The sequence below is a fragment of the Thunnus albacares genome, chromosome 20 (genome assembly GCF_914725855.1).
Source record: "Thunnus albacares chromosome 20, fThuAlb1.1, whole genome shotgun sequence".
In the NCBI taxonomy this organism is placed as follows: Eukaryota; Metazoa; Chordata; class Actinopteri; order Scombriformes; family Scombridae; genus Thunnus; species Thunnus albacares.
The window spans coordinates 2,140,932-2,153,598 of record NC_058125.1 but is presented as its reverse complement, the minus strand read 5'-3'; the positions used below and the strand labels follow the sequence as shown (position 1 = coordinate 2,153,598).

The window sequence follows — 12,667 nt, the reverse complement described above, 5'->3', positions numbered from 1 at the left end:
TGGTGTGTGTGTGTGTGTGTGAGTATCAGGCAGCCAAAGCCAACGCAACTCGTCTCTCATTGGCGCGCGCTCACAGAGGGAGGAGCTGCACAGGTGTAAGCGAGAGTGTGTGCGCGCGAGCAGTTAGTTGGGCGGGTTGCCCCCTCTCTCGGCCGGTTCGGTATGGAAGCTCATTGCCGCCAATACACTTTCTAGCTCATGACTGTAACGAACCAGTGTCAAATAAATAATGTATATATATATATATATATATAAACAATATATAAATACTGCACCGCATCAACACATGCCACCGTTTACTTTTTCAATATTTAATCAAGACTAAGATCTCTCCCTTCCTTTAACCACAGTCTGTGCATTGCCTGTAGGGTTAGAGGTTAGGCTTAGGGGTAATTTTTCCTGAATAGCATGTCTTAATATATAGTGCATATATGTAGGGGAGACCAGGGACAGTTGTAACACTTTTTGCAATTTTCCCAATAAATCAAAAACCATTTACACTTGAATAGTCCATTTGTTATATTATAAACTTCAATGTGTCAACTAGTGAAACAATGTATATAAGTGGTTTTATGAAATATGTACAGGTTGCAAAATTGATTTAAATACAATCACTCCACTGTTACAACTGTCCCTGTATAATGTGACAGTTGTAACACATGCCAGGGACGGTTGTCACATGTCTAAAATATATATAATTAATCAATCAAATACTCATGAAAAAGATTATTTGTCATTCATATTACTGACTATTCTTTTTTTTTTTAAAAAAATACTTAATACTGATTTTCACACTACATGACAAAAAGAGGGGTAGCCATCAAATTATAATGCAAGAAAATTATTTAAGTGGTAGAACATATATCCTCAAAAAGGTTTAAACATGAAATCAAAATGGATTAGTCTGAGGACAACATTCAGTACAGGGTCACATGGCAAATGCCGTATGATTTGGCCACTGTCCTGACTGATTTATCCTGTTTTATGCCATCTGAAGCCCTCTCCAGCAAAGGAAGTCTTCCTCTTTCTGATATTTAGCATGCTGTAAGCAAACACATGTGTTTCCACTGACTATTAGCATGCAACTGATTAGTATTAACTTAGCATGTAATTTTATGACATTTTACATTTAATTTGCCATCCATCCAGTTTATGTAGGCCTTATATAAATGAAACTTGGTTTATGTATATATATATATATTTATATATATACAGTTGTAACAAGGCGTTACAATCGTCCCAGTATCACCAGCCATGCTTTCACCTCATGTGAACTAGCTTGTCAGCCATTTCTATCTGTAGCTTAGAAAACAATGATTCTAATAATACTAGTTTGGATTCGTAGACATCTGATCTCAGGACAGTATCCAAATAAACACATCTAATAAAAAAGTTAAATTTTTACCTAAAAAAAAACACTTTTGCTGGTAACTTTCTCTGGGAGTTTCAAACATGGCTCCTTTTTTGTAAGCAAGAAGACAATCTGACTGAGCATGTGTAGAGTGAGTATAATCACTGTCGCTTCTTTCTGATTGGAGGAATTCAAGGTGTTACAACCGTCCCATGTTATAACTGTCCCTGGTCTCCCCTAATTGGTAATTTAGTAAACCAGGATTTTAGAAATATGGAGTCATGAATCCAAAAACAATGTGTACCACATCCTGAGACCAAAAGAAGAATCTTTCATATTTTATTTATTCTAATTGCTCAATTATATTTAATGTATTTTTTATTTCCCAAGATTAAGGTATATTATATTAAGATATAAATGCTGTAAATGATGCAGTTGTCAACTGTGAATATAATGTGTACATATAAAATACCCAACATGTGTACGTTTTTAAATTGTAGGCTACTGTATACTTCACACCCCCAGGGTTGATAAAATCCTCCAACTCTCAAGAAAAAATACAGAGCATGAGCTCAGTGTGCTTAATGGCAGCTACTAGTAAGTCAAAACTTTAGGATGATTGTGGCACAGAGAGTCAGAAAAATAGTACAGTGAAAACACAGTAAACAGCATCTAATATTAAAGTAGAACTCTAAAATAGCATCTCATATCTTAAAAACACATCTAGTAAAGATTACTAATATAAATCACCCCAGTTTGCCAAATTATATATAGATGAAATTTGTAGGAAATTTTATTATTTTATTTGTAAAAACATTTCAGACATATTTAAATGGGTACTTCAGTTATTTAGTATTGCTTAGGGGAACTCACAAGTGACAGATTTAAAAACAAAAACAAAACAAAAGAAAACAGTCAGAATCGATGCAGCAGAGGACGTGGACTGCTGACTTTTAGTTCCTTGTATGGCTCAGGCTCCAGTGTTTTTGGAGCCTGACCTGAACTGGAACTACATTTCCCACAGAAGACTTTGTCCAACTGTTTATACAGGACGAGTTCTTTTCATGACGTTAAACTTTCATAGTAAGGTGGACTGAGGTTTAAACTAAGAGAAAGAAAACAGAGCATTATGTTGAAACAATTAATTTTTAATCAAATAACACTGTCATGTCAATACTGTTTTACAATGTTTACAATACCGTCACCATTTATCTACAACTTCTTTTAAATATACGAAAGTTACAACTGATTGAGAAACTATTAAAGTTTCATACAAACTGAGATCAGCCACTGCAGCAAATTAGGGCTTTTAAGACACAATGTGAAATGCTCTTCGGCCAGCATCTTACAGAAACCTCTAATTCAGGTTTGATTTTTATTTTGTACCCGGTTGAAGATGTAACAGGGTCCTGAACAAAGTAGATATGGTCTTTAGTACATAAACAATACACCGTTAATACATGGTAAACAATGTTTGAAGGAAGTAGTTTACCTTAATGTGTGAAAAACTGGCTTTTTTTTACTGGCAAACAGGATACTGTAGGTGAACTGAAATAACCAGGGATGTTGAAAAGACTTTAAGACACAAGCTTAGCACTGTATACAGTATCACTGTACATTATGCTACAGTATTACATTGAATGAAAGAAATCAAAGATTGTAAATGACAGCGTGAACCTTTAGAAATAGAAAGCTATTTGGTTTCTTAATAAGTCAGAACAAGTTGTGCTCGAGTTTGTTTTAGCAACAGTTTTACATGATGGTCCAGTCCTTTCTGACGCATTTAATGATTCTTCAAAGTTTTGACTGTGTTTAGTTGTCTACTGCTTTGTTCTTCCCTTTGATGTAAACTATATGATATGGACAAATATACATTTGAATAATGATTCTACAAAATGTATTTTCCATTTGATAATAATTGAAATATTTATCTGTAGTTTTGCCCCAACTTACTTCTCAGCATTATGAAGTAAGGTTTGGAAGAAAACCAATGAGTGGACAAAAGGTTTCTAAAATCAACAGACAAGCAGTAATTATCAGCTAAGCAGATAGTTAAACACTGGAACCTTTGAATTAAATAATGAACAAATCTGAGAAAGATGAAACAAACAAAAACAAATCTAAGGAAAAGGGCTGAATGAATTGTGTTAGTTGTAGCTTGAGATGTTTAGAGGCCTGAAGTCTTACTCAATAACACAAGTATTGATACAGTTGGAGGAAAACTAACAGGCTTATTCATCTTATTAAAATAATAATTTGTTATTATTGAGCTTTTGAGTGACATATAAATGACTGAATTTTAAAAGACTTCACAAAAAGATTTTTAAAGAGTAACTTATCAGCCGGCTGAACAGCAGTGTTTCACTGCCCTGTGGTTGGATGTTTCAAGTCTGTTTAACCTCTGACTGCTCCCAGCATCTCTGATGGCTGTGGTCAACAGTGAGCTTTGTTGCACCAGTGACCACATCTAAGAGTGATGTTGCGGCGTAATTACACAACCTGGAGTACATTTCTACATCACTGCAGCAAGATGAGAAGTTAAACTACTGGAGTTCAGCAGCTGTTAAGTGGCTCTTTAAAAGGATTATTACATTTATTTTATTGCATTTATTGAAAATGTTTTGCTTTCTTGTTCCATATTGTATTTGACCCCTGCTTTACTGTTTACAGTTAGCTTCATCCACACTGTAGTTAATAAGAGCTCCTGTTACCGCTCTGTGGGTTGAACCACTTCATCGTTAGGGTGACACAATGGCTGCATCTCTTTGACTGAGATGGAAGGAATGGAATTTTTTTTTTTTTTTTTTTAAATCACAAAATAGAAAACAATACTGGATGAAGACTCAATGCACTAGTAAAAAAGAAAGGACGGGAAAATCCTTTTTCTGCATCATTTTGGTAAAAATGTATGTATTTGTCACTGAGAGACAATTATTAAGATAATGACTTGGAGCATTTAACTTCTGAAGAATCTTTTTTTTAATCAATGGAACAGTTTTTTTTAATTGCATCATTTAATAAAATAAAATCATTAAATGTGCCTATTAAATATTTCATTATAATCAATTCCTAATACTATTAAGATAGTAGACTCCAGTTTCCATGTCAATGTTGATGATAACTGACACAATACACAAGAACAATAAAATGATAATTAAAAAAAAATTAAAAATTGAAATAAATACAGCCTGTATTCAAAGTCCACATACAAATGTAACGCTACTTTGAAAATAGTAAGAACATTTACAAACTACATGTCTCCAGTGCTTACAGTTTGGTTGTAGAGTAATTATTTTTCTTTTATATATAGTGGATTTGACAGTGTAGTTCTCAGTGACGTGTAACAATGACCCACTGCCATTACTGGAGACTAGATCTGCACACTTATTCATATATGACACTTAGCTTCCACAATTGATCAGTTAATTAAAAACAGTCAATTGGGTTTGATGTTGTCTTTGTCTAAATTAGATTCTTATGTTTAAAGCAAGTTTTATTTATAAATATTCATTTATAAATAATGCTTTAATCTAAAAATATGCTTATTCACTTCCTTTCATAGAGTGAGATGTTCAGATGGATATCAGACTCATGTCTGTATGTAAAGCACAGAGCTGGAGTCTGGGTGTGCTTAGCCTAGCTTAGCATAAACACTGGAAGCAGAGGGAAACAGTTAGCCTGGTTCTGTCCAGAAACAAATACACCTAACTAACACTTCTAAAGCTCACTAACAACAGCTCAGCCAACTTTGGTACCATGGGGGGCTGTTCACTAATTGTGCTATAGGCAGAGATGCTACACAGTAGTATTGGGCAGATGGCTTAACGGCTGTTCATCAATATTTCAATTTGTGTAGATCTTAAACAAACAAGATACAATGTGTTAATCAGTGAGCTTTAGAGGTGTTGGTAGGTGTATTTTTGAACTTTTGACAGAGCCAGGCCAGCTCTTTCTCCCTGCTTCCAGTCTTTATGCTAAGCTAGGCTAACCACATTCTGGCTCCGGCTCTAAACTTAACACACACACACACGAGACTGATATCAATCTGAACATCTGACTCTTAAAACGACAGCAAATTAGCACGCTGAGTGATTCCTACATTACACACTAAAAGAAAGTTTGCCTATTTTTAGAAAATGAAAAAGAAAATCTTGTAAAATGTCAGGAATCATATTGGTGCTGGTATTGAATGACTTTGAAGGATACCAAGCTCAGCTCAGAGATAACTGTGAAAATAATAATCATCTCAACATTGAGCAAAATAACTGTGATGATCATTTGAACTTGATTGTGCAGCCATGTGACTGTCACCATCTGATATGAACCGTTTCACTCCATGTGCAGAATCACTCTGCCAATACATTTTAGAAAGTTTTATCATTACACACAATTCATTTCTGTGTGTGTGTGTGTATAGTATCCGATAGGCTCAGTTTATTATGCAGGGCTTAGACGACTTGAAATGAATTTTTCCCAGGCACTAGTGGATTAAAGTAAACTGTTTGTGACCCTTTCTGAAATGTACCACTTGGTATGTTTATACAAAAGTAAATAATACAGCATGGGATGTCTCTGACAGTAAGAACCTGAAACCTGATTCTTTGTTAGTCACGCTCCGCGGTCCGGTTTAGTGGTGGAGGGGGCCTGGTTTCATGCTTCACTGTCATAACCCAGTATGGGAGCCAGCCATCTCTCCACCTCCTCCATACTCATCTCTTTCCTCTTGGCGTAGTCCTCCACCTGAACACAAGGAGAAGACGTTCAGCTTGATTTTGTGTTATTTTCTTTCATAAATCTTCAACCAGAATCTTTATCATTGTACAATTTAAAAAGGCAAATCCCAGTTTGGATCTTTCCTCTATTTTATGTCATTTGTGATTCAGTGTTATACTTTTATTCTTTATAGTGACTTTACAGTGACATTAACATATAATAAAAAGTTTCATCTGATTCATTTGAAACATAAAATGCTGTAAATTCTCTTAAACAGCGGAGAGACCTTTGTCTGGAACAGGCTTATTGTAAAGACAGGCCTTTATTCCTAAATTTATAAATGAAATTCTCCAACAGAAATGCTGTTTTCATTCACTAATCATTAACATTTACATTATTATTTGCTTCCCTCTTGTTTGGATCACTGTTAAGCTATTGTCATTAAACCTCAACACTTCCTGTGAAAATATTTGATTTCAAAAGGCCCCCAGCAGCTCAACAGGCATCATTAATCCTCTTCCAAAAGGCTTTTATTGCGAACAATCAGTTGGAAGTGTTGTGTTTCATTGACGGCTACTTAACATCAATCAAAAAAACTGGCAATTGGAATTGATTAAAAATGTCATTTGTATTCCAAAGAGGAAGTGAGAGCAGCAGAGTGGTGTGAGTGTGACATATCTTCATTCTTATGAATTTACAACGTGACTCATTACACTATAAGTGGTTTTCTATATTAGTGGCTAAAAGTATATATACCTGCTCCTTGGTGATCTTTCCCACAGCAAAGTAGGAGGCCTGAGGGTTGGAGAAGTAAAGTCCAGACACTGAGGCAGCAGGCAGCATGGCCAGGGACTCTGTCAGACCAATACCTGCACACACAAACAAAACACACACCATATTACTACACATGCACACATGACAAGAAAACAAATACCCACAAGATAATACTCAAATATACAAAAGGCAAGGTGAACAAATGCAGAAAAATGAAATCAAACCATAGGGCCAGTGTTTCATGTTCACTATTGAACAACAACATAACCTTGACTTGTTTAACAGACAAAAAAAAAAGATGTAAAACAAAACCTTCACTAACCTTATAGTGTTTTCTGATTAAATCTTTCTGGTATTTCCAAAAAAATCTGAATCTTTGTAAGCCTCCGAGTGGGTGAGCTGGTGTAGGTGTTTGATTGACAGCTGAGCTGGCAGTGGAACGGAGAGACAATGGCTGCGCTTCATTAGGTTGTGCCGTTTGTTGTGTAGCGGTGAAAGCGGGGAAACCCGGTTAAACGGAGCGGAGGCGACATAGTGTATAAAGGCAGCAGGCATGATACTGAACCCTCTATCAGCTGATATAACAGCAGGTGGTAGAGGTACTGTTTTAAACTTCACTTTCATCTTTTCATAGCTTTAAAGTCTTGGCAGACACAGTGCAGTTCATTTTCTATTTGGATTCAGCCACTGCGAGCAATGTGAAATATGTGTTTATATTGTTTACAGTCATGTTGGCACTCATGGTATTTTATTTGATTGTCTCACAGGGCCTTTGCTTGAAGTTGGCATCAGCTTGTAACATTCTGTGTGCCATATCACCATGGAGTAGAAGCCATGCCCAACTAACACAAACACACACTGTGCCGATCAGGTTTTTGAGCGTGCCTAATGTAAACAAACTCGTGCTGCTAACTGTAGCTTACAAGCCAAGAACACACAGCCTTTAGTTAGTTGTGCTGAACAATAATGACCACTGCATTCAGCATTTAAACTGACCGATGGTGACGTTTGCAGGTATGTTTTTTTAAGCTGTTCAATGTGCAACAACTGACAGCAGTTTCCCTGCTCAGTTGGTTTATTTTGTAGCATGTTCAAGGTGCACAACAAGACATGTGTCCTGGAAGATGGAGACATTAACTAGAACCCTGTTCCTTTAGTGTTGTTTTGTTGTCTGTTAGTCATGGTAACTGTTAGCGTTCAGTACTATACAATGGTGACATTACTGTTTTATGCATATACAGTTGAATTGGTTTAACTACCTATATGAAAAGAAGTTCTCCATCTTTGTAAACAGAGAACCAATGTGATTGGCATAGGTGTGGGTGCCAAAAAAATTGAGAAGAAATCTCCTTTTTGGGTTTAGCTTTTTTTCTTAAAGAAAGCACAGAGCAGATCTATATGCTGAAGCAGCTTTCGTAGCAGTGTTTTTTTGGCCAGAACTAGCTGGCTAGACACAACATTAACATACTATCACCATATAAAGTTATTATGGACAGTTTTCTATTTACACATCGTGCAGACACGTGAACATTCATTTGGAGTTGGGTTTCTGGCCACATGATGAATGTAAGTCTATTTTCATGCTCCTTCTAGCTGTTTTTACTGAAAACAGCTGCCTGCTGCTGCAGCTGCTGGATGAGAACAGTGAAACTGACATAAACAAGTCCCAATACCAAAACAATGAGCTAAAGACACTAAAAAGCACCTTTCACATTACACATGATCATTTCATCCATTGCTAATATAAACATAGTGATTAGTGCAGCTTTAAAAAAGGTTAAAGATTATCTATAATAAAGTCATATTAACTCAAAATGAATATTTTTTACCCTCACATAATGACACAGATCTGATGTTTTTCATCAGATCAATATGAAAAGCTAAATCCTACATGGAGACACTTCATATTCCATCTGGACTACACCGGGATGTGGTCCAACAACACATCCTGAGCCCCCCCATCTATGTGCAACCGCTAAGACTGAAGTTTGTCAGTGTTGTGATGACAACACTAAATCTAATGCTCTTCACTGGAAACAGTATGATGAGTTTGGCAGCAGCTTGGCTGAGCCAGCATCAGTCTAAAGGACAATACACAACCATCAGAGGGAAGCTGAACAGACAGCTTGACTGATAGTTGTGGAGATATAATGACAAAATGATATTCAGTACACACCCTGCCTTCAGACAGAGACAGCCTATTTGTCAGCCATAATACATCCCCTATTGCTTATGTTGTCTCAGCTGAGCACACACATTTACATTTTTATATCTGAAAGATTCCAGTTGGTGCACTCGGACAGAAGCTGCATGTAGTACATCATATGCCTTCGGGATCTTTTTTTTGGTAACACATCTTAATGTGATGAGTGTAACCAGATTTAAATACATGAAAACACAATGTCAATTTTTGGTGCACCTTTCAGTCAATGTAAGTAAAACAATTAATACAATCTATAACACTGTAAATATTGCATCAATGTGAAATCGCACCACAGTGAACATTACAGCTTCCTGCAACACCATCCACTGTTGCAGCAGCCTCACTTGTAGTTAATAGATGTAGAACGCCTCCTGACAGCCCACAAACACACACAAAAATAGAACTAATGTTACTGTCTGCAGCAGTGAATGAAATTCAATTATTTGATTTTGAGTACATTAGCCCCTAAGGCCTTTCATGAGGGAACTTAATTCAATGCTTCTCAAGACTTTCCAAGACCTGCAGATGAATTCATCTCTTTTGTTATTCCGATGACTAATGTGTCTACCTCTCATACTCCATCTCGCAATTTGTCTGCTCCTTTAACATTTACAGTCCAATCCATTTCATGATTATTTGAATCTAAAGACAGCTCCCTTTAACTTTAAGACATGTGACTGGTGATCCCACAAAGCAGCAGCAGGACCTCATTCATTTTTCTTTTTTTGCATGATCCTCCCTTATGCACAAAGAAGAGAGGTGCAGTGCACAAGTAGTCAGTGATGTGCACCTAACAGGCTAACTGTAATAAATAACAGACATGCCTGTAGGCACAGAAACAAGGCACGAATGTTCTGTAAATCTGGAATGAAGGAATAAATGTGAACCCCTGTGACCGGCAAAATAATTAAATGACAGAAAAAAGACTAACAAAGAAAACATAAGACCAACATGTAATGTGACAGCATTGTGAGCCTTTTAGTCGCAGCTATAAGTGTGATGTGGTTTGGTATTCTCACCAGTCTTCTCTTGTATATCAGCCAGGTTCCACATGGTGGTCTTCTCTGTGTGGTCAGGCTGGCTGGGGTAGCCAGCAGCTGGTCTGATGCCCCGGTATCGAATTCTGTGAAGGTCTGAGGCCTGCAGAGTCTCGTCGGCGCTGTAACCCCACAGCTCCTTACGCACACGAGCATGGAGCTCCTCGGCAAACGCCTGGAGGTGGCAGGAAAGAGTTAATGATGAAAGCTGCTGAGAGTGCTGCATAGCAATAACCTCTACAGCATTGTTGTTGTACTGATATTGTTCTTTGTTGGGACTAACTCCTCCACAGTGAGCCTGCAGCAACAGAGCTTTCAGTACTGTGTGTTGTTGCTGTAAATATTCATGATGTGAATGCATCAACACATTGCAATATCATGATATGACACGTTTTTAATAACATTAAAGGATAGGTTCACAATTTCTCAAGCCTGTCTTAAAACAGCAGTCAGGTGTCCATATGAACAGTGAAAGAGGTTTTCCTCACTGTAATCATTCCTCCTGTTCATACTGGATATTAAAAGATCCTACAATGATGGAGGCCAAAATCCACAGTGTGTCCACAGTCATTTTGTGCAAAAATGCATTTAAAAGTTAATCTGAAGCTTATATGAGGCTTCATCAGTCTGAGTTAGTCATATCAAGTGGATATCTGACACATTTACAGTCTTTTTAGCATCAAGTTCCCTCTTTGTGTTTCCTCAGACAGTGTTTCTCTGTTAAGCTGTGGAGGAAGTATAGTAACAAAAAGAGGAACTTTGGCACTAAAAACATAACGTTGAAAGATATCTACTTGATTTGACTCATTTGGACACTGAAGCTTCATATTAGCTTCAGATAAACTTTTAAATACATTTTTTGCACAGAAGGAGGACTGTGGATTCTGTCCTCCATCACTTACATTGTAAAGTGCATTATGAAGAGATCTTCTAATGGTCAGTATGAACAGGAGGAATGATTACAGCAAGAAAAACATGTTTCACTGTTCATTTAGGCTCCTGACTGTTGTTTTAAGACAGACTTGAAAAATTGTGGACCCGTCCTTGTATGTATGTCCGTACTGTCCATACTGTACCTCAGCCAGCCGGTCAGCCAGAGCTTTGACCATGATGCTGCTGTAGTCGTCTCCCTTTGACTGGAACTGCTGACTCAGCTCCTCAGCACCAAACACGCCCACAGCAAACACACCGATGTAGTCTGCAACGACACTGTCAATGGGAGCCACAAAGTCAGACACACACAGGTAGGGCTCTGAACTGGAGCTGTCCTTCTCCACCTGCAGCACAACACACACGTGCACACATGCACATGCACACACAGACACACACACACACACACAATTGTTACAGTTACTTTGTAAATATGTTACCAAAGTATGATACGTTCTAGTAAAATGTTGTGTGATTTTCTATATCCTTACTGCTATTGAGTTGCTCACCTGTTGCCGTAAGCCACGGAATGTGGCGATCGGCTTGGTGTCTCTGTTCACTGTGACATCATCTTTGTACACATTGATGTCATCACCATCACTTTGTGCTCGATAGAACCCCACCAGACCCCGCCCCCTCAGACTGGAGTTGTCAATCATTCTGTTGAGCAGCCGCTGAGCGTCATCGAAAACTCGCCGCGCCTCCAAGCCTGCAAGAACCAAATATCACTGAGGTGAGTATTCACCAAGGCTGGAGGTCAGTCCACTGTCCCACTACTGTCAAAAATAGCGTTTGACAGAGTATGACAGAGTATGACAGAGTATGAGCTCGTACCAACTGTCTTGTCTTTGAAGATCTTGGGGTAACCTCTGTTGGGGTATTTTCCTCTCAGCTGCCAGACGTCAAAGAAAGGCTTCCAGTCGATGAAATCCACCAGGCTGTTTAGGTCATACCACTCGAACACACGGCTGCCCAGGAACTGAGGACGCACTGAAACACACAGACAAATGCAGTCATATTAAAACTTTTTCCACACTGTATGACAGTATCATATACTGTACAGTATAAACTCTGTATCTGCTATATGATGTTTACACTCAATGTGCCATGTTTTTATTACTGCACCATTTCACCATTAGCATGACAGATGATACTGAAACACTGCTTTAATAAGTTACCTGGCCTGGGCAGGGAGAGCCAGTCTATCCGTAAAGCCTTCTCTCTGGCCTGGGACAGAGACAGATAACGACGATCCTGATGGCAACAGAGGGACATGGAGGATGAAGAGGGAGACGAGGCATTTACACTGATATTGCACATTTCCTAATAATTATGCTTTACATTAAAATGGTTATGCAAACACGTGTAAACCGAGCTGTAAAAAATACAGTTTATGCACTATTTCCTCCTGTTTGAGTAACATTTGTTTGTATGTATTTGTGAGCTGCTTTTAAAGATTAGATCTTCAGTCGGAACCAGAGGGCTTGGACCTGAGAGCCACAAACAGAGTAGATGTCAGTAAGGTATGAGAGGATTAACACATGGTTGGTTTGGGTTTCAAATGGGATTTGTTGACAATAAGATGAACATAGAATAACACCAGCATTATACTTTAAATATGTTGTTGTGTTTTTCTTCTAAAGCTTCTATCACCTATTA

The 12,667-nt window shown here is 37.8% G+C and overlaps 1 protein-coding gene across 1 annotated transcript in view; it reads right to left on the bottom strand.

Moving 5' to 3' along the window:
- Positions 1-2,478: 2,478 nt before the first annotated feature.
- mtr (5-methyltetrahydrofolate-homocysteine methyltransferase) overlaps positions 2,479-12,667 on the bottom strand; it is a 37,040-nt gene continuing 26,851 nt past the window's right edge. Inside the window, exons 27-33 of the mRNA XM_044338319.1 lie at positions 12,187-12,262; positions 11,843-11,998; positions 11,518-11,717; positions 11,155-11,355; positions 10,061-10,253; positions 6,821-6,933; positions 2,479-6,091 (exon numbers count right to left, since the gene is read on the bottom strand). Of these exons, the coding sequence (XP_044194254.1) occupies positions 6,002-6,091; positions 6,821-6,933; positions 10,061-10,253; positions 11,155-11,355; positions 11,518-11,717; positions 11,843-11,998; positions 12,187-12,262 (1,029 nt within the window). The 3' untranslated portion in view covers positions 2,479-6,001. The remainder of the gene's footprint in view (positions 6,092-6,820; positions 6,934-10,060; positions 10,254-11,154; positions 11,356-11,517; positions 11,718-11,842; positions 11,999-12,186; positions 12,263-12,667) is intronic.